At 28.7% G+C, this 22,751-nt stretch overlaps 2 protein-coding genes across 3 annotated transcripts in view; one reads left to right on the top strand and one right to left on the bottom strand.

Moving 5' to 3' along the window:
• The window catches only part of Fas1 (fasciclin 1), a 96,403-nt gene extending 85,506 nt beyond the window's left edge, over positions 1–10,897 (top strand). Inside the window, exons 5-13 of one of the 2 annotated variants that reach the window (XM_067288504.1) lie at positions 6,055–6,187; positions 6,735–6,882; positions 7,066–7,249; positions 7,327–7,486; positions 7,727–7,856; positions 7,906–8,074; positions 8,939–9,110; positions 9,184–9,292; positions 9,361–10,897. In XM_067288504.1, the coding sequence (XP_067144605.1) occupies positions 6,055–6,187; positions 6,735–6,882; positions 7,066–7,249; positions 7,327–7,486; positions 7,727–7,856; positions 7,906–8,074; positions 8,939–9,110; positions 9,184–9,292; positions 9,361–9,560 (1,405 nt within the window). In that variant the 3' untranslated portion in view covers positions 9,561–10,897. The remainder of the gene's footprint in view (positions 1–6,054; positions 6,188–6,734; positions 6,883–7,065; positions 7,250–7,326; positions 7,487–7,726; positions 7,857–7,905; positions 8,075–8,938; positions 9,111–9,183; positions 9,293–9,360) is intronic. The other variant, XM_067288505.1, reaches the window with a different exon arrangement.
• The window catches only part of RpL8 (ribosomal protein L8), a 263,507-nt gene that overhangs the window by 128,364 nt on the left and 112,392 nt on the right, over positions 1–22,751 (bottom strand). The gene's annotated exons all lie outside the window — the stretch shown is intronic.

Below are 22,751 nucleotides of genomic sequence, written 5' to 3'. Positions count from 1 at the left end.
AGAATAATCTATTCATTGAAGAGTTAAAAAAACAACTAAAATTTCGTATTTTATTTGGCATCCAATTATTTTTAATTCATCAACCGAATATAATACTCTTTGAATTTATTCATTGTCTTTTATGAGATTATCAGTAAAAAATATACATTATTTTTTTTTAGATATTCGATTTACTCCGTAAAAGTTTCAAGTGCCGTTTTATAACCCTTATAATTTAATACTTTGATTATACAGATTAATTATTGCCTGTTCGTTATACGCGGTTAAAGCAACGACGTAAATAGGAGCGAATACTCGAGACTGTACGAAACGAATAAACAAGAATAATACCTATTGAAAAGATTTATAACTATACAATGAGATCAAACAGAGTAAAATGCATCAAAGATTCGGTATTGGAATACATTTATAAATAATAAATAGTACTGGAACGTGCACATAAAACGCAAAATAAACTTGAAAAATGTATAAATATATAGAATATATTATAACATTTTAACATATGAGGTTATAGAGTTACATAAAAGTCATTCTAGATAAAATTAAAGAGAATTTAAAAAAAAAACTTACAGAAGTAATCAGTGTTTACACCGTCATTTCATTTCTGTATCCCCATTCACCACTTTTAATTGTTTTGTGATTAAGAGAGACGGAAGCGAATCGAGATAGAAAAATATATTGAAAAAGATAAAATAAGACAATCGTTTCATCTTTATACCAAAGCGGAAAATTAATAATTATTATTATTTCTGAATTCCAGCCAAATTTTTGATTTAATACATTTTACGCAGAGGAGGAAGAATATGATTTTTTCACTTCTTAAATAATATTTGATGACCACATAAAAACGGATCGATAATAAAAGAATTGTCATAATAAAAAATAGAGTTTGGTGATATTTGATCTTGTCTAATCTTAACTTTTATCATTTCCCTTCAACTTCTTGTTTATTAGCATAAATATACCGTTTTCTTCTGCCTGGTACACCAAAGACTTTACGAGTTGAGATCTACGGAAACACTACCGAAATCGTTAAATATAAACGATGTATATACGTAAACTTAAAAGAGTAAACTGAAAGCAAATCCCTCGATATGAATTGAAGAGAATTAGCCAGTAGGGATAGGCAACTCTCATTTGGTCAATTGATGTAGCGATTCTCCAGAGCATCAAACCTAAAGATATTGTATCCATTGACCTCATCTCATTGTAAGTCCATTCGTCAAATCTAATCATTAAATTACTCTTATTCGTATCTCTTTCTGTGCCATACGGACTTATTTATATTGAGGTATTCGCAATGAGGTATCGATAAAATACTTCAGTTGTAGTGGAAATTCATCCGGATCTCTCAGAGCGGTAATTGTTGTGAATTTCATGATCTGGAAAATCACAAAAACGTCCAATCCGTGACGTGACCCATTTTTAGCTCGTTGAGAAAAAAGCCACGTTGACTCTTAACTGTTATGTTATTGCCAAAACATAAAATACTTTGCTGTATTTTTTTTTTTTGTTCTCTCTTTTCCTTTCTGTTTTTCTCGTCGATGAGTATTTTGATATTTAATATCTTTATATATAAATATGTTATATTTATTCTGAAAATTTCTCATTGCACGTAATAAATAATTCATTTTGAAGCGTAAAAACTGGAAGAAAACATTAAATTTCGATGTAAGACATCCTTTTCTCTCCAAAATGTCTGATCGAAATTTAATGTTTCTACAATATCTAGATGGAGAAATGAAGTGCAAAATAAGTGAAAAGAATACCCTCTTGGCATTTTTGGTTATTTGGTTTAAGAAGTAAGCTATAGATTTTTGTGTATCACTTGATGAATTATAGATGATTAAAGAAAATATCTTTTTCTCCATTCGAAAACAATGGTGAAAGTTAATTTATTATTTAAACGTAGAAATTTAACCAAATCTGAGGTTCGTCATTTGCGGTTCCCGTCCTGCGTGTCTATCCGTGCTCGATCATCACCATGGCAACGATTGTACGGGAAATTTCTCTTAAATTTCCCGATCACGTGATGTTAATATAGCGTATCCACAGAGAATATGATCTTATCATCATCGCGGTTTCTATACGATGTTTACTTAATCGTGGATTTCGTATTGTATATTATAATGCATAAACCTGTCGACTACGATCTTTATTTTGAAGAACCCCCAAAGAACCCCAAGATTTTTAATTTTTGGACTCAGAGGACCTTTGAAACATCGATTTTTTTCTGTATGTATGGATGTTAGTGTGCGTGGAGGGGCACGATTTTGTCCACCGTCTTTAAACCTTAATAACTCCTGTGCCTTTTGTCGAAAATTACTGAAATTTTGCAGGGATATTTGCTTATTAGGGGAATTGTTGCTATTAAATTTTGGTGGTTAAAGGTCGACGAGGTGGAGAGATAGAGACGAGTTTATAATACACGACCTTCTCTATCTCTTTGCTACTTTATAAATGATTTATTCTTTATAAGTAGGTCAAATTATTTATATAAATCTATATTTTTAATAATATTCCAAATTAAAATACAATTTTATACAAGAATATTATAGAAAAGTTTGATATAAAAAACAGCTTTTGGATATTTTTGACTCTTTTATTAGATTGTTTTAAAAATCGAAATGCATCCTAGAAATTAATCAATTAATTTTCTTAGCTTTGAGATAATATTGAATATCTTTGATGTTTTTGGGCTTCTTGTAAACAATATCAATCGATCGACGTTATGTAAACATAGTCAATAAATTATCATCATCTATTAATGTATTTTAATCTTAAGATTAATTCATTTTATATGTAAGAGGATAGAATTTTCGATCTAGTCGTTGTAAAATATAGTAATAAATACATAAATATGGAATTTTTAACAAAAAATTAAAGACGATTTTTCATTAAAAATCTATTCTTTATATATTTATTCTTTAAATATGAGATAATTTCGGAAGTTTCTCTCATTATATTTCCTTGCTTTTATCGATTTTTATAAGTGTTTAGCTGAAGAAATTCATGTGTTTTTTAAGTAGAAGTTTGAAATTGTAGTTTATTTCTTCAGAAAATTGTTGTTTAAAATAAATAAAAAGAATTTAAGGAATTATTATCTTCAAAACAACTTAATTATTTAGAATTAACTCGCATATATATATATATATATATATATATATATTTCATATCTGTCTTCATTTCGCATTATTCTTCTTTGATACACACTGGTTATTTGATGGATATAAATTTTATATTTATCAAAAACATAAAAAAATTAATTGAAAATCGGAAAAAATATTTTATTCCTTTTTTCATATTGTTAAAAACCGATTTATATCACTTCGTAAAGCTCTGTTACAGATAAAACTCTATTATTATTATTTTTTAACTTGAAATCGTTAATAAACATACATTTAAAATATACATATATATATATATATATATATATATATATGTATATATTTCGTTAAGAACTAAATTAAAATTCATTAAAAATTTATCAAAGTATGATGCTGAGCAAGCTGTGAGATTTGTACAAAATTCACCAGACCCTATACGAAATGAAAATAACAATTCTAAAAGGATTTTAAAGTGGAACAAACGACCATTCACGAAACTAAATAGATCTATTTTGAATGTAAACTATTTGATTATTTTCCGGAGTATCACACGAATTTCCATGCAAACATGATGTGTACTTGTACTGTTGTCTCACCTATAAAATAATACATTTACCTTAAAAACAATTAGAATGTCTTTCGCCGTGTCTTGTAAAAACAAAGTTATTATTATTATTTTTTGTATCTTTAATTTCGAGTCGCTGAAGAATTTTATTAGTCTAGTTTTTTTTATTTTCATTTGTTATTTTAAATTAAAATAATAATAATAGTATTTCAAATGTAAAAAGAGGAATAAATGAATAAATTTTTTAAAGAAATTAATTAGTACAGTTTTCGTGTATAAATAAATTTATATAGAAAATATAATTATTTTAATTATAACTTTATAATATAGCTTTTAGATAGAGTAGTTACAGCTAATTTTCGTTTTATTTATATCACGTTTTGGCATGGACATTTGAATTTCTTTCCATGCTGAGAGCTTGTATATGTTAATTTCGCAAATTGCTTTATGAAAAACACAAGGAATTTTTAAGTCGTACGATATTTATTAAAGTTCTAATCAAGCACTTTTGTAAGCGATAATAATTCTGGTAATATTTGATAAGTGGTGAAATGAAGTGCATTATATAAATAAGAAATGACATCAACAAGACAAAACACGTATTTGACTACTGGAGGAGAATGCTAGATCAGCCTAAATGACTCTTATCACTTGAAAACATCTTGAATTCTAAAATTGCCTTTTGAATAACAAGTCAGTTTGAAAGTTTCCAAACTTTCGAAGTGTTATTTTGAATAAAATTCTTGGTATTGTTTTTTGTTTGATGTATTGTTACCTTATGAAGCGTGCTTCTACTATAAAAATTCCAGTTAAAATAATACGTATTATGCCTCTTTTTCTTCTGTGTAGAAAAAAAAATGCCATGAATATTTCTTAAAATTTTCTTCTTATCTAAACACAATACGAGATTAAATTTGATAGACTCTCTCCCGTCTCAAAGATATAAAAGAATTGAATACTTAGTCTATGAAACGTAAACTTTTCGATATTGCAGAGGGGGAAAAAAGAAATACCAGTTATATCCAGTCTTATATCAGTTTTCAATACTTTAAGACTTCTTTAAAAATCTTAACATATGGAAATTTACAAAAAGTAGAATTTTTGCCATTCAAGCAAAATTTTTATCTCTGTAAAAATATAGCCTATCTATTGTTATCCGAAAGGAAGACGTGATACAACAATTTGTTTCGAGATGCTGCAATCCGTTTACAAGTCAATCTCCCGCAGTGAGTGTCTTTAGCATTCTACAAAACATTTCACTTGTATCTGTACATCTGAGAATGAACAGGACCATTCCTGTCTTTCCTTTTACAACTATTGTACTGAAAAGCACCAATGCCTTTTTCTGCTAGAAGACAGGAGAAGAAAGAACAAAGCCTTTTTTTCCCCTCTCTCTATTTTATATTTTTGTGGTTTTGTTTCGTTTACGCGAATTTATACAGGTAAAAGTTTAACAATAATTACTCTTTCCTTCCTCTATTAAAATAATGAGAAAGTTTGGATGGAAAAACCAGTTGTGCCTGCTCCAACCTATTAACTTTAATTACATAAAAGTTAAAATCTATTCTAAGAAATACAATAAATTTCTTTAAAGGCATGTTTATTTGACTAATTTTATGCAAGTTTAATAATTACAGTAATTATTTAGTTTTAATATTAAACAGATTGTTCGTCTATGGGAAATTCTACAAGTGGTGTATTCCACTTTACATCCGAACGACCGTAATAATAAATACGGAAATTATTTTTACGGGATTTATCTAATTGTTTATTTGTTTAATGGCTTTTTATCCCTTAGATCCGTGTATTTAAATGATTGGGTGAAAACCGTGATATCACTTATTACTTCCTCCTGCAGAGTGAAGAGTGGTCCAAATCGGCATATGGCATCGATTTCTCATTAACAAGGCCGATTATGTTGACAGTCGACTTCCATCTGTTGTAGCAACCGATTTTATCTAAATTTGAATACAGATCTTTGTCTTCGCCAGATGGTGTCTAGTTTGATGTGGCTTTAGATTTATTTTCCCTACTTCTTCCTATGATGATTACTTTTAAAATAAAATATAGAAAAACATAGACACGATATTTTTCTATAAGTATTTTTGTTCTCTGGGATAAAAATAAAATACCTTCTTTACTGTAGAAAAAAATAAAACTTGTCTCCAGGCTATTTTGCTAACAATTCTAAGTCTCTGATGTAGCTAAATTTTCTTGTAAGATGGATTTTTTTTTATTATTCCATGCAAATATCCATGTTGATCTAAAAGGAATTATTTGTCGTGTTTACTTTGTATTCTCATTCAAAATTTCTATGAAAAATGCATTTTTCTGTTGTATCAACATTGGCTCAATCTTTTTGACTTTATCTATCCTTTTCAGGGTGTTTGTTTCACGTACGAGATCAGTAAATGAAGAAGAATTGTTTCAGCGAGTTGGTCAACATACTTATTTTCTGCCTCAAGGTCATGCCAAAGAACAGAATTACGACATACAACAAGAAATTGATAAATGGGTAAGCTACAAATAAGATAAAACTTTTACTTTCCTTTCTAATATATCTGTATTTTTTACGTGTACATATGTATATATGTATAGTAATATAAAAACGATTCTGAACCGGATAAATAATTGAAGTGCACACTTTGAAAGGATATAATTACATTTCGAACTAGTTGTGTCGTGTACAATCGCTGCCAGAGAAAATTACTGCTTTTCATCTGGCTAACTCGAAGAAGAATCGTCTCGATTTCTGACAGGGACTAATTTCCTTTATCCTTTCCCAGGATTACCTGCATTTCTGATGAAAGCTCGTTTCTTACAAGTAAAGCCAATTGTAATGAATCGCAGCTAGGATCAGATGTAACTGCGCTTTTCTGGGTATCAATAAAAGTAATTAGTGTTTATCGATTTCGCTATATCTAACGAAATTCAAACCAAGAAACATTAAAACGGTTAATTTAATCCTAAAACTCGGCGGTTAACGCGCTACGTTAACTTTAACAACTCAAAGCAAATTAATCACGGGAGATTCTTCCCTTTATTTTCCCCCCTTTTTCTAGGTGATTCGTGGTCACGTCATCCCCAATCACGTTCTCTTCACCAGGACCATGGGGCGAAAGGCTTATCGATCGGAAGCGTACGAAGATAATTTAAAAGTGAAATTATCTTTAATAAACAGAACAAATGAAAACGACGACGGATATACTCGTAAGTTTGATTTTCTCCGCTGAGTTATGAGTAGAAAGTTGACAGTTAAAATGACTTTGGTGTGAGAGTTGAATCCTCTTGACATTAAGAGGCTCGTGACAAGTTAAATCGTTACATTACATAATTTGCCGAGTATTGTTCGACTAAAGTTAAAGATTAAAATATATTATTCAATTTTTACAGTATACATTCAGAGCAATACCATCCAAAGCGATTACACTCATAGGAAAGGCGTAGTCTACTCCAAGATACTCCACGCTAACATTCCTGTTGCTAACGGTGTAGTTCATATTATTGAAGTCCCGTTAATGATAATCGAAAAAACCATTTGGCAAATTTTGGAAGAAGAAAAGAATAACAGATTTTCGTTAAGTTTCGAGTTTCTTTATTTTTAAATAATTCATTTTTAGTATCGAATAATCTAACTTATACATTTCTTTTCAGGAAATTCTATAATTTAATAAAGGATCAACCGGAATTTATTGCCAAATTACAAAGCAGTTTACCTGTTAAGACTTTGTTCATACCTAGTAACGATGCCATCAGCAGCATCAGTGATGAAAAGTTCGCCATGTTGAAAGAGAACGACACCGAATTTTCTCTTGTAATTTTATATTTTAATAACCAAAAAAAACCCCCCATTCATTAAATTCATTTATCAGTTTAAATATTAATTTTTTTTATTAATAGAAATTCAAAATGAATTGATATTAAACATAATAATCCGATTACGAGAACAGAAAGATATCTTAATAAAGAATTTTAAGAATAATTTTAAATATTTAATTTATTTTAATCGACGAAATAAATTAATAGGCGAATTTTATTTTATTTTATTTTTTAGCTTTTAGGTTTGCATTTGGTATTTAAGTCTATATCTACGGAAGAAGTTTTGACCAAACAGATAGTGGAAGAGCGCAGTTTTGATAATCGGAGAGGATTATATTTTCGTGTTGTTGGAGATAAAAATAAAAGTAAGAATCCTTAAACGTATAAAAAAATAATTGAAATGAAAATTTATAGGTAGATTTTACACAGATGTGACTCTCACCGTTGAGGGTGGAGGAGTTAACGCTACTGTCATCGAAGCGGATATCGGAGCCACAAATGGGATGGTTCACATCATAAATAGGGTCCTGGGTATGCCTTCTATGACTGTTTACGAAAAATTGGAATCTGATCCGGATCTCAGGTAAACTTATCTAAAAAAAAAAAGTATTTTCAACTTTAAATAATTTCTAGTTTTTAATCTCTTGAGCACACGTGACCTATTTTCGAGATAGCTTTCATTTTCTTTTTTGGCTCTGTTAGATTTTCTTACGGTTGAATAAAAGCTCCTTTTCAAATGCGATTAATTTGATAAAGATTCCGATAAAAATTCAATAATATTAACTCGTTATTAGTTTCTAACTGTCTGCAGTAGTTAAATCGTATAGGGCCTGTAGTTTAGAATTGGAGTTGATTTTTATTTTAAATCTAATATTTGTAAATACTACAAAATTGCAGGATTATGTAAAAAATTATCGTTTGTGTGGATTAAAAAAATGGTTAATGTTATCCATGGTTCCAAAATGGCGGCTCGTCTCTAATTCCAGCAAATAAAAGAAACAGTGGGGAGGCACGTTCTAACCTAGCCTTATCTAACCTATCCTAATAATTTTGTTGGTAATAATTGTGGTAATTTATTAGAATAGGTTAGGTTAGGTTAGAACGTGCGTCCCCACTGTTTCCTTTCTTTCATTTGCTGGAATCAGAGACGAGCCGCCATTTTGGAACCGTAGGTAACATTAACCAAAAACAATATTTTAAATTTAATTGCCTTTCAGTGGCGCGTTGTCCTATGGGCAAAAAGGGTAATTGCCCGAGGCCCCCACCCAAAGGGGGCCCCAAACCAATCTTTTATAAAGAAATAAAAAGTCCTCCGAAGCAAAATGCCTGAATTCAAGTCCCCTAATTCAAATTCTCTGGGTTCCATGAAGCTATAACGTGCCACTGAAGTCTTTCAGCATATTGGAAAGTTAGCGATAAATATTTAATTGTTTTAAAATATATTTAGAACAACATTTAACATAAGCCACCTCGATGATTGGAACTGGCAATTAATGGACAAAACTAAGCAATATACTTTCTTCTGCCCCGCTGAAGAAGCATGGAAATTTATGTCTATAGAAATGCCAACTTCTTACAAACAGATGAGAATGACGGAATTTCCACATCACGTCCACAAAGTAATAAATTTAATTTATAAAATTCCATTCCGTATAATATGAAAGAATGCTTTAAAAAGTTTTCTTCCCTTAGATACTCGATCGCCATTTGATGATAGGAGAAGAGTTATCTACGCAAGAACTTGTGAATCGCGGAGAAATTCAAATGATTCATGGAATTTTTAAAGTCGAACAGCAGAGTGGTAAGTATAATTCTGTGAGAATAAAAATAAAAATAAAGTTCAAAAAATTCTAACTGAGTTTATTTCAGTTAATGTCACTACCGTCGAGTGGGAAGGAAAGAAGTCTCGCATCATTAAAGCTAATGTCCAAGCGACTAATGGTGTGATCCATGTGATCGATCGAGTAATGATGAAACCACGTGATTTAAAGAAAGGAGGCGCGTACATTATTGCAGCTAGTCATGTGTTAATTAATATATGTCTACTGACTGCATATATGTTGTTTTAGACGATCAACACTGCCGTGTACCACAAAGACCAATGCTAAAAGCTGATTACCCGGTGTCCCTCAACCTGATCACGTCAAGTGAGGGGACACTGGTACTCCTAGCAGCCGGAGCCAAAAAAAACCCAAAAAAATGGCTCTGCTAAAGGACTACAGATCCTAGAATGTGTACATATTACCTCACAGTAATCGACCATAGTTGCTCCTGTCACTGTAGAAACAGCTTGACAACTGTCAACGATGGTGGCTCCCCAAAATTCAGATTCGATACTTGCCGCCATCTTGTATTGTGTGCTTCATGGCGTGTCGTAAATTTAATCTCTTTGACCCACTTCATGCTGTTCCTATACGTTGTTTCTATTATGTTCTGTTCATTCTTCGATAATAATAAAAAAAAGTAAAAAATAATGTGATTGCCCTTACCGTGAAACTTGGGCAAAATGTACGTATTATTATTAATTTGTATTTAAAAAACAAATCAGTGAGATTATTACGAAGAGACGACAGCATTGTTGCTTCGATATCGATGTTGCCATTTTAGATTAGGAGATATCTGTACGACAAAAGCCACACACACACAATAGTCAACAAGTATGTAGTTAGACTTTGAACCACAAAACAGTAGGCTTCAGAATTTAGTTTAAAAGCATCAAATAATCACCATCCATGAGTGTGTTTCTTACGTTTTATGAATGTTAAAAAGGGTTTTATGGGGAAAAATTGTTTTATCTTCACAGATATCTCCACATTTTTTCTTGAAAGTTTATCTTTTTGATCATTCTACTGGCATTTACATTATTCTGAAAGCTCGTATAGTGTCGTGATAAAGAAAAAGCACGTTTAAATCGAATCATTTTGGCTATTAAAAGAAAAAATAAATAAATAAATAAATAAATAAAAGATTGTCGTAATATAATCGATAATGTTTCTTCAGCTATCTGCATGATCTGGACCACACACGTTTACACCTTTCACCTGGCAGTATCCAACTTATCACTTATGTTCGTCAATTCCCAAACAACGATATCAAAATTCTTTGTAGATACTTCAGATGTGTTTAAAGTATTTTTTTTCTGGGTTTAATAATTATGTAAATATTCTTTAAAGACTTGTTTGTGTTCCAGAGGTGCGATACTCACGCAGAAAAGCGCGTTACTCGCCCATAATATGAGGCCTTATAATTCCTCATTTTGCTTCCCGAGTACCAGTTCTGGCATTTCCCACCATATAAATTTTGTTCTCCAATTAAATGTGTGTTCTATGAGTTGTCTGGTACTCAAATTAGCTGACTAAATTTGTAATATTCTGAAAGTCAAAATAAAAAAAGCACTTTGTGCGTATATCAGTGTTGGTTGTGCCTTTTAGCACTCAAAAATGTTTATGAGAGAGTATTCTGTTTATATATCTGTCTATATATATATATAATCAAATATATATATATATATATATAAAATAATCTCACTGAATTCGATACATATTAAGTTTGGCAATAAATGAAAAGTAAGTAAATTATGAATATTATTTTAAGTGAGTGCTGTAGTTGTTGCAATAAAATTCGGTTTTAATGTTATAAAATTAATTTCTTCACTAATATCTTGTAATATAAAATGCTTTATATTTTAATTAAATTTAAGAATGAAAATTATTATTATTATTATTAAAATTAATTTAAATTAATTAATGCAGCTAGAATATATTAAGATTAATTACAACGTTGGCTCACTTCAACATCTTTCGAGTGACACTTGCGAATCCCTTACACGGGATTGCAATTTTTTAAACAGATTGGTTCCCGCTTTATAAATTAAGTTAGAAAAATTTAAGATGGAAACTTTCGACATTTGACAATAGTTTTTGATGGGAATAGTTCACAGTTTAAAACAATAAAACTTTATTTAGAGCCTCACGAGGAAACTTTACCAGGTAAGACGACCAAAATAAAAGTGCTTTTGTTGTAATTTTAGACCCCGATACCAAGCTTAAAAAAGTCGAATAAAGTTACTTGGAGGAAACGTTAACTTGACGAAACAACCATAAGAACAGCTGCTTTTTATGGGAATTTTAAATGTGTATCTCGAATTAAAAAAGTACTATATTCGGTATTTTAAAAATATTATCTTAAGAAACTTAGATGAGATTTTTGGGAACTTTTTACATGCTATGACTCTTCGTGAGAATTCGAATACAAAGGTCTACTTTAGGGATGAATATTTATGCCGGAACAAGACACATTAATCAAAAAATTCTAGAGACACAGTTCATTATTGGGAAGGAAATCTATCTACAGGATAATTCCTAGTGTATTTAGAAATAAATAAAGTATACTTATCCTTTATTTATCTTGCATAATGATTACGTCTGCATCCAAAATAAAATTAAATGCAGAAAAAAAAACGTGAATTTTTATAAACTTTAAGATATTTTTTAAATTAAAGTCTGGCGAACATTAAAAAACATGGCAAAGACAAATTACAGTCCTCCGATTACAATATCCGAAATGAACTACTTAAATTTTCACGAAAATAATTTAAATTATTTAATAAAGAAAATTTATATTTTATAAAGTGATACATTAAAAGTAAATAAATCTGGTAAAAATTTTTAAAAATATATATATTTATAGTAGAGACAACACGGCATTTACGTGTATTGTATTTTATAAATTTTTTGCCCTCCAGGTTTTAATCGAATTAGGAACTCATTGAATCAAATTTTCAAAAGAACTTTTGCTTTTGGCATAATGAAATTGCTTTCTTGTCTTCGGGGTGGGCATAAAAAAGGCTAAATTCAACAAGGAATATATATATATATATATATATATAATAACAAGAGTTTAAATAATGACTTTTAGTTTTTGAAAAAGTTTACTGTTAGAAAACAAAAAGATATTTAAAATATCATAAATTATCTAAGAGATATAACAATTTTTATAAACAGAATACTGATAGATTTTATATTAAGTAGTTATTAAGCCAAGGAGTAATCATTCTTACGTCACAAAGTTCATTATTGTTTATAAAAGTGAACTTAGAACGGATATATTTTTTTTTCTTTTGGTTAATTAAAGAATGGTTCTATAAATTAATAAACTTCCTCTGAAATATTAACTGTTCATTTTTTTAAAAACTTTTTAAAGATATACAAAATTAACAGCGCTTTTCCTCGACGTTTTCGTTTTCAATTAACAGAAGAAGTATTTTCGCATACTTGAACTAAATAAACTACGGAAAAAAACCTTTAAAAACGGGTTAGGAATTGTTGCATGGCGTGGAGAAAAAAAGGAACCGGAATAAGAAAAAAAAACAAACATTTTATTAAGAAAACAAGGAAGGAAGAAATGTTTTATGGTCTATTGAACTGTAAGCAGTATACGGAGTCCATGGAGCATTGATATTTGACGAATGTGATGAATGCTAAGAGGAAGATATACGATGCAATTCCAGCAAAAATGGAAAGCAATCTCCTGTGGAAGAATAGTATGACTTAAGGATGTTCAAAATGTTGATAGGTGTTTTTTCTTGGTTGATGGTTACAGGATATAGACGTTCCTCAAAATTAACCATTTTTCACTCCTCAAACTGTACTCACTCGTGAAATTTTCGTATCGTTTATTAATTAAAAATCGACAAAAAAAATGTCCGAATACAACTTTAAAAAAAAAATGCTATAAATACCGTGCAAATTCAAACAAAAATTGCAAAGAAATTGCCAAGAAAATCGGTTTTAAATTGACTGTCAAAGCGAAAGCATTTTTTAACAAATGATATACTTTTTTCAACGTTCTGTATATGACAATGAGATATTTCTTCCTTTGACTCGCCAGACAGACTAATCAAACTAGTGTATAGTGTTGAAAACTGGAGTAAAACACATGCAAACGTAAACCAGCCAAATGAAAATGTGAGAAAATTGTATACTTACACTAAGCTGTGAGAAAATAAATTTATTTATAACGTTTGAATGGATTACATCCGAAGGCTGGATGGCAGAAAAGGAATGTTGGAGGGCTTAATTAATACATTAATTTTATATATTGTTAGCTAACTCGATTAGAAATTAAGTGCTGAGCTTTTCATGTATGTTTTAATATATCTGAGAACAATTGATACGTCTGAAGAATAAGAAATTACACTGTTGAATGGTGTTACTTAGAACGAACACAGTCATTTATAAAACGTATATAATTATGTATAAATGTTCATTTATATTAGTTGATTATTATTATTACTATTATTACTATGCAAAATAAATTCTTGAATTAAAACATTAATTTTATAATCGTGAAAATTTTAGTAGCATTTGCAACCATTGAAAATATTCTACATATTTTCAGATGCAATTTTGAATCCTACTTTACGATCTTTTATAGATTAATACCCTGTTTTATGGATGTAGAATTATAAATATTTTATTAATTTTCGTACGTTAAATAAACAAATAATTTTGATTTAATAGAAAATTCCTTCGGGCAACGTACTTAAATAATGTACATCACGAAGCAATATAAACATTAATCTACATCAGAATAAATTTAATAATAAAGTCGTATATTCAGATGAAAGGATTTTATTTGTATGATTGTAAATATTATACAAATAAACGAATAAAAATATAATATTTTTTCTGTTTATCATACGAACAAAAAATATATATATATATATATATATATATATAGATTGTGCAATGCATAGTATCGTTTGTTAACAGAGATTTCATGCCTTATATTTTCATTCTGTTATAAAAAAGGAGTCCATTTAAATATAAAAATTCTATAAAATATATTAAAATATATATACATTTTATGCAAGAAAGAAATGAGTAAATGTAATAACAATATATATATATTTTTTTCTTGGAAATAAATTTCAAATTTTGATTTTACTTCTGTATTGGTTCATTTTAGGAAAGGTTTAAAGGGGGGAGCGTGTACAAGTGGGAAAAAATAGAAACATTAAATTGTATTTTCTTCTATCTCTTTTTGTTTTTTTGAAAAAAAGACACAAAACAGGAAAAATACAATTTATTTTATTATCAGTTTCACGACAATTTACTCTTTACGGCATTTTTATAGGGAAATAAACACAAATGTATTATTTATAAATTTCAGTTTTCGAAAATGCCACTTTTCTCTGTCTTTCGCTGATAGGAACATAAAAATGTAAATTGTTGAACAATAGTTTTAATAAACCCAATTTAAAAACTGTTTCCTACGAAGAAAATCTTTTATTTAAAAAAATTTTCTTGTATACAATTGTAAAAGCAAAACTTATATAAACAAATAATAATTTTACTGTCCAGAAAATTCAGAATTTATTTTTTAAATTATAAATTATTCTTCAATTGATTTACTATTGTTTTCATAACGAAACTAAGGAAAGAAAATTGCTGATCCACGAATAGAAACTTCGATCCAATACGAAATTATACGAATGAAATAACGTCAGTAACAACTCCAAAGAATTTTTTGCTGTTCTAGCCCTTGTAGTTTGCAAGAAAAGTTGACAGCACAAAGGTAGACAGAAAATTCAATGTATATATCTTTTTTATAGAAAAATCACTAGAAAGATATGATATTTATAATATAAAAAACATATATTAAAGACAGGTAAGTATAAACAAACCCGCATCTATTTATTCAAGTATCTTAAACCGATAGTTTGAAGTAACTGGAAAAGTTTGCGGAAGTTTGTACCCAATAGTAGTAAAGAAATAAATAAGAAAAAAAGGATAAAAAAATATATCTAAAGTTTTGATAACAAGTCCTAAGCGTGGCTTCAAAACGAACTGATAACAAATCTGTTGAAGCATCGAATGGCAATGTTTGCACTTAAAAATTGGAAAAAAAGAAGCTTAAAGATACTCCTTTTGATAATTTTCTTTTATTTTATTCTTTCCAGTAGAGATTTAGTCGAATGTCTGTAGAATTACGCTGTAATTTTAAGGATAATTTATGCATTAAAATTTATCAGGATGCCAGTCCGTTGCTGTAAAATATTTTTACTCGCTTCCATGCTATAAATTTGAACATTACTGTTAGTATATATTTATTTATAAATCGTCAAATACCAGCATAAAGATAGTCCTAAAATTAGTGTGTGTTTATCGCTGAAAATGCGCTATCTGAAGTGCAAAAAAAAAAAAATCTATATATTGATGTAGAAAATGCGTATTAGTAGTATAAAAAAAGGCTACAGCATCAGCACTTAAAACAACGTAATATTGCCATTTATTTTTTGCAGTTTTTATATTTTTAAATAAATTTTTATATAAAAATGACGTTATAAAAATGGAGGTAAGTTTTAAAAAAATTTGGCATAAATTCGAAGGAACAAGCTTTTGAAACTTTAAATAGAGAATATGCGTGTTTAGAGATTTATTTGGCATCGTTTTTATAAATATAAAACTATATTTTTATAATATCTTTTGTTTAAAATATTAATAGTAACACTTAAAATGCTGAAACGTAAATTATTCATCTCTTTAAATATCCTTAATCCCAGTGGTGCGTTATAGCTTCGTAGAAAATTTGAATTAAAGGGGGGGGCATGTAGAGTATTGACTTCAGACATCTTTTTCTTCCAGGGAATTTTTTGAGAAAAATATTTCCTTATAAGTGATTGAATTTGGGGTCCCCTGCTGATGTGGACTCCAAGTAATTGCCCTTTTTGCCCATAGCTTAATCCCTAATTATATAAAAGTCAAATATGTATGGTAAAGGGTTCTATACCTTTCAACATATCCACACTAAATTTGGCACGAATGCTCTCGTATACCCTAGAGAAAATACTGTAGTGGTCCACTCCTCTTAACTTAATCCCAAGCAATTTTTTGTGGTTTGCAGTTTTATTATTGTAAATATTCAGACCAATAAATTAGTTACTAAGATCATTGTTTACGTCGGCATTATTACGGGAATATCCCACCCCCTCAAAAGCCCAAACAATACTGGGCACAAGCGGCTAGTATTATATAAAATAATACTTTAAAAATCAAAATATACCCTACATTTTACATTATTCTTATATAAATTCTTACATATATCAGACTTCTCTCACTTCCTTTAAATCTATAAGGTAAATTACATTAAAAATAATTAAATAAAATATATATAGACCTATATATTATTTTAAAAAAAAGTTAATTTTAAATCAATGAACCAAAATAATTAATTATTTAATGAAGTTTTTATACTCTTGACATCAAGATTTATGTTCGTATTAAATTTGATTTTTACTTTTAAACTAATTAGCCGTACAAATTAAGGATTATATATTAAAATAACTTTAATTTTAATTCGGGAATATTAAAAGTAATAACAAAACTAACTTTCAAAACTATCTTCAATTTACTTAATGAGGATGAAATACATTTAATGGTATTTAAGTGAAGCGTAGAATAGAAAATGCTGGTGTATATATCTCATGTAAATTTGAAAACCTACAAATGAAACTTTATTATGATAGACATCGGAGATTTAACATGTCGTGACTTCTGTAAATATTACGAATCATTATAAATATATCAAAACTTTGTAACTAAATCGTTAAATATTTGTTTATCATTCATTAACTTAAATTGCTTTAAAGTGCAAACACTCTAATCTTTGACAAATCGCCATTTTTCACTATTTAGATAATGGATAATATAAAGAGCATTTACCTCGTATTAATAATACAAAATAATTGAAACTGCGGTTAATGTGAGATGATAAAATGTTTTAAATCTTTACTCCTTTCAATTCTATACGTTTTATGACTAGACTTTTCAATGAAAAATCGATAAAATTTCAAATTCTCGCTCTTCATTTCTGATCTCTTTCAATTCTGCTTAACTAACTTTTCAATATTACATTGCTTACTCAGCTACATAAACAGAATTCGATCGAAGGATCTTCTTATTAATTAATCAAATTTTCAATTATCAGAATATGGATGAAGACATTTCTATCGTCGATTCGACTTACTCTCGTGTAATTATTATTACTTTTGATTTGTTTACATATGACAAAAATATATTAAATTTTAAAAAAGTAGCATTTTTCCTCCACATATCTTAACTCTGCATTCCAATATGACTGAATACTTAACACTCGTCACAATTTCCTTTCTTTCTTTTTCATCCAACGTTGCTAAGCAACGTAACTCTCATCAGGGCCAAGAAGACAAACATATCATCCAGTCTAATATATATTCAATTTGGCAAAGAAATGGTTTTATGCAAATAGTTGAAATTCACGATTCGAGATACGAAAAGACTTTTTCTTACTTTAACCAATGGAAAAATTTCTCAAAGCTTTGTTTAATCAGAAGTGAAGAAGTACTTTGCATCAACAAAGAATACCATTTTTTAAAACAGATTTAAATGTTTTTTTTTTCTCCTTTTCTTTTACACTAAACTTTCTCCTATATATATATATAAAAGTTTGTTTCTTCATCCAGGTAATCTTAATGGACTATATAGAAATCTTCTAGCCTAGTTCAGATTACTATCTATCTTGATTCGTTACAGAATCACTACACCTCTCGAGTCAGATGGAAAAATATATATATATATATACTCTAAGAATACTTATATTACATTAACTTACTCGACTTGTTACGTCGTCTTACCTTACAAGCTTGGAAATAACAATAATTCAATGATCCCGACCTCTCAAGTGTAAAAGCAACAACCTTTAATCAATAATTATGCAAAATTGCCACTTCATCATTCAGAAAAATCATTTAAATCTATCTCAAAACTGATAAATATGTAAAAATGTAAATTATAATAATAAATATATGTATTTTTTTTTATTAATCACTTCGTGGATAAGTACCGATGATACTTCTGTTCACGATTGCTTAGAGAATTCCACTTTCATATACAAATTAGCCATCAAACAAAGAGATAATTGCAATTGTAAATCTTTAATGAAGAAAATTGGTTAATTAAAAGAAATTTAACTTTATTACTTAATGGTAATTAAATAACAAGTGTAAAATATTTGTATTAATATTAAAATTAATTAATTAAATTTCGAATGATTATTATTTTTTTCCTAAATAATTTATTTATTTTTTTAATTGAATATTTTTAACGTCTTAACGAATCATTAAAAAAATCTTTCTGTTTTTACATAATTTTTTTATAATGAATATTTTTATATTACCGATTTATCCGGTCAACTTCTTTGTATTTTTTATAATTAAAGTATTTTTTTTAAATATATATATAATTTTTTCAATGTAAGGAGACTCGTTTTATATAACAGGGATCTAAGAGTAAATCCAACTAGGCCTTTAATCAGACTTGACATGTAATTAAAATTTACCGTTTATAATCTCCTGTGAGCAGATTAAAATTAAAAAATACATTTATTTTTTCTTAAATAAATTTCTCCAAACTTTATTACTTTTTTTTAACCTTATCAGGCGCTATTCTACGTATAAAAAACCCGATAAAGGTATCAGTTCCAATGCCTTTTTGATGATTAGAAATCTTAAAATTACATTCAATTTAACCATTCCGACTGTAGTGACTTTAATCCCGAATTTTTCATTTCCATGTTAAAGTCAACATGCAAAGAAAATATTTCGTACAGGAAGCGAAATCATTACATAAGTTAACCCGGAATTTTTGCACTTTTAGAAAAGTTTTATAAAATTATTTAACCCATTCGAAAACTACTTTTAAAAAATTAATTTTTAAGCTTAAAATTTCTGTTGAAATTAACTAAATTACTCGACTTTATATATATGAAACATACGCTGTAATTGTAAAATATTTAATTATGCTTCCGCCATCTTTATTAATTGCCAACCAGTATCAAGCACGCTCAATTAATTAAAGGACCAAGCTTTCGTAAGGTATGGATGTTGTTTACTCTAAGGCGTACAAACTATCTAAAATGTAAATAAGCACAGTAATTATTTATTAATCTGACTTTAAACATAGTTTGCAGCTTAGTTTCCGTCTAGATGTTGCTAGATGCTGTATATGATAGTGTAAATATTGCAAAGTGGTTTGTAAATTTTGTTTGGAAATTAATTTCGCTGAATTAAATTTTAACATTTTATATATATAATTCGATAAATTTGGAATTTCTCCTAAGTTATAATTAAAGAATAATTTATATTAAATAAAAATACAGTCAAAATAAGGGAGGGGGGAAATCATAAATTTCACCATACGATTTAGAGAATTGCTATCTAGCACGTACGCTTTATTTTTTGAAATTTAATACTTGGATATTAAATCTTTAGTTTCAAATAGTAAATAAATAAATAAGTAATGCTCTAGTACGTGAAATGGGAGAAACTTCAGATTATTCAATAATTCAGTCCGGGGATAGAAAAAAAAGAAAAAAAAATGGAGGGTGAAAGAAGCAAGTCGAATACTTTTTACCTCAAGGCAAAAATTCTGCTACAGTAACGTCAGATAAGACTTTTTAAAAAACTTCCCTAGCAAAGTCAACAACAGAAATTTCCTATTACGTAAAAAATATTTTACAGCTTCTCAAATTTCAAATAAATTTTCTAGATTTAAATATCTGAATATTTAAAATAATAATAATGAAAAACATAAGTTCGAAGATATATAAGTTATAGACATGTATGTATATATATTTATATGTTTTATTTATAAAATGTCTTTGTCTTTATTCTCTCTCTCTCGTATTTAACATTTCTCGGCTAATTTTAAAATAAATATATTCAGATTAAATTTGGAATATTTATGATTTGAATACAGTCTTTTTCTTAAGTTCAAAAAAAAAAAAAAAAAATACCAACGTGTCCTTTCTTTAAAATTTCAGTATTGAATACCGAAGTTTTTGGAGTACAACTCGAAGTTTTGATATTGAATCTCCTGTGCCACCTACATTTTTAAAGTAGGGCGCAGAAGGTTCAATATCTATATTATTCCCATAGCTCGTTTTCTAAAGGTTTCAGTCGAAGTAAAGACGAACAGAAGAAATTTGAATACATAAAAAATAAAATTCCGAGCATCTTCGAGGTTTAGAGAAGAGAGAGGAAGCGAGGAAAAAAAGTGTAAGAGGGAAACGAACGACGAGATAATTCCTGGGAGTAAACTTCTCGGGATTAATGGCGATTATTGATGAAGTTGCATATATTATTTATGACTTCTATATCATTTCCGTAACCAATGTGTATTTTATTTTTGAGTTACTATAAATAGAAAAGAAATCTACTTGATACCATCAGTCAACGGTTGTTTTTCTGTTGGTTGTTTGCTCGATAGAAAAGTGGTCGCTTGAGGGTAGTAAATGTGGCAGATGCTGGTGATGGATTTGGTACTTTTATCTTCCCTACATAACATTGTCTCAGTGGACAAAATTGTTTGTTTAAAGTGCGTAAAAGAAGTGGACATATTATCATCCGTTTGAAAGATACTTTACGATGTTTCCGATTCTATCATTTTATACACAGAAAACATCACGCAAATATACCATAATCCGTTATAAAATTGTGTGTAATGATTAATATGCCGTGTATTTATGTACTATATTTAATCGTTTGGTATAACTTTACCAGAAATTGTTTTACACACCAAACACCGTATTATTTTCAAAGAAAACTCCAGTTTTTAGTATAAGTTGATACTGTACAAGAGGAGATAAAATTTACATTTAGCTGTATTTTTCTTCCTTGTAATATCAAAGAATATGAAGATATTGTTTCGACAAGAAGATAAAGAATTAATCAATTTAGGAAATTTTTGTAAAATGTTATCGGCAGTGATATCAACCCGTGTTATCATAGAAAACTTCAATATAAAAACAATCCAAGTTGCGGATTACAAAAGCTTATTTTGATCCTCATAGGATAAAAGTAAGATTTGAAACAGTCAAGGATATATCTGTTCAATTTACTAACTTCGTTGTTTCTATGTTGTTTTTTGATAAAAAGCAATTATCTTTAGATAATCGTTTTTATATTTTGAGGATTAAAAGTATTTAAAAAAAAAGAATTTTTCTCAATATTGACTTTTACTTATAAAAATATAATTCGATGTACCCAAATTTTTCAAAATTCTAAATAAACTAATTTTATTGGGCCCGCCTTGAGCGGGACTTCAAAGAATTGATCGCCAAGGGCACAAAACAAGTTCTGATTGGTAATGGTTAATGGTTCTTTAGGGAACTTTCTGAAAACTTTGTTGAGACTATAAAAATCTCATTTTCTTCTTTATAAAGTTTTCTTTGTGTTCTGCATTAAATCTTTGTCTTTTTGCTTTTACCAGACAGGAAATTTTATATATTCAATAGTTTCTTTGGTTAATTAAATTCTTGCTTTTGGTTACGAAATCATGTTAAGCAGTGGAATTATTTTTCTGGAAAACTGCATTGATTGTACTATTGACTAAAAGAATAAATGAATTGTTAAGAATATTTAAACAAGGAAGATATGCTAGAAGAGAGACGATCGATTAACCAAGTAAGAAAAAAGAAAGAAAGATAGATAGATGACCAATCAAAGAAAACGATTGACCAATCTAATAAGCTTGAAGATAGATTAAACAATAGAAATAATCCAAAATAAATTGATGAAGATGTAAAAAAAGCTTCAGGTTGCTAACACCTTCGCCTATTAGAAAGGAGCTATTCGTACCATTGAAGTAAAAATTAAGTGACTCTTAAGAAGATCAATTTGTGTATAGTGTGGAAAAATCGACTTAAAGACAATCAAGACTGTTAGCAAATGGATTATGCAGAAATGTCAACGGCGGTGCACAGTGTTCAATTTAACGAATCTAAGGAGACTTAATGCATAATTTCGGCACAGGAATAATTTACATGTTTAATGAGACTGGTAAGATATTACAAAACATAATGATCATATTTTTAATTTATTTCATTTAAAATATATGATCTCCACCTCAAATTAGTACTGGCTTGCCCCTGTACATCATAATTTTCTTTTAACAACAGAGTCGTACAGGTTCTTTCCTTAATATTTCCACATCTAGTTTCGAATTTCGTCTATCTAACTACGTTCTCTAGATTAAGGAAGGACAGACAGACAGAGTGGGGATTTATAGGTGTACAATATTTTCAAATTTCAGACCAACAAGCTATTATTATTAATAAACTGTACATTGACGTTTTCGAGTCATATGGTTGTTCCTCAAGTAAATCCAATACTTCTGGAAGTGATTTGCAATTGGTTTGTGGTAGATAACTCAAAGAACCAA

This window comes from Centruroides vittatus, unplaced genomic scaffold (genome assembly GCF_030686945.1).
Source record: "Centruroides vittatus isolate TY-2023 unplaced genomic scaffold, ASM3068694v2 scaffold_861, whole genome shotgun sequence".
Taxonomy (NCBI): domain Eukaryota; kingdom Metazoa; phylum Arthropoda; class Arachnida; order Scorpiones; family Buthidae; genus Centruroides; species Centruroides vittatus.
Note: the sequence above shows the minus strand (reverse complement) of the source record. Positions and strands in the feature narration are given on the sequence as shown.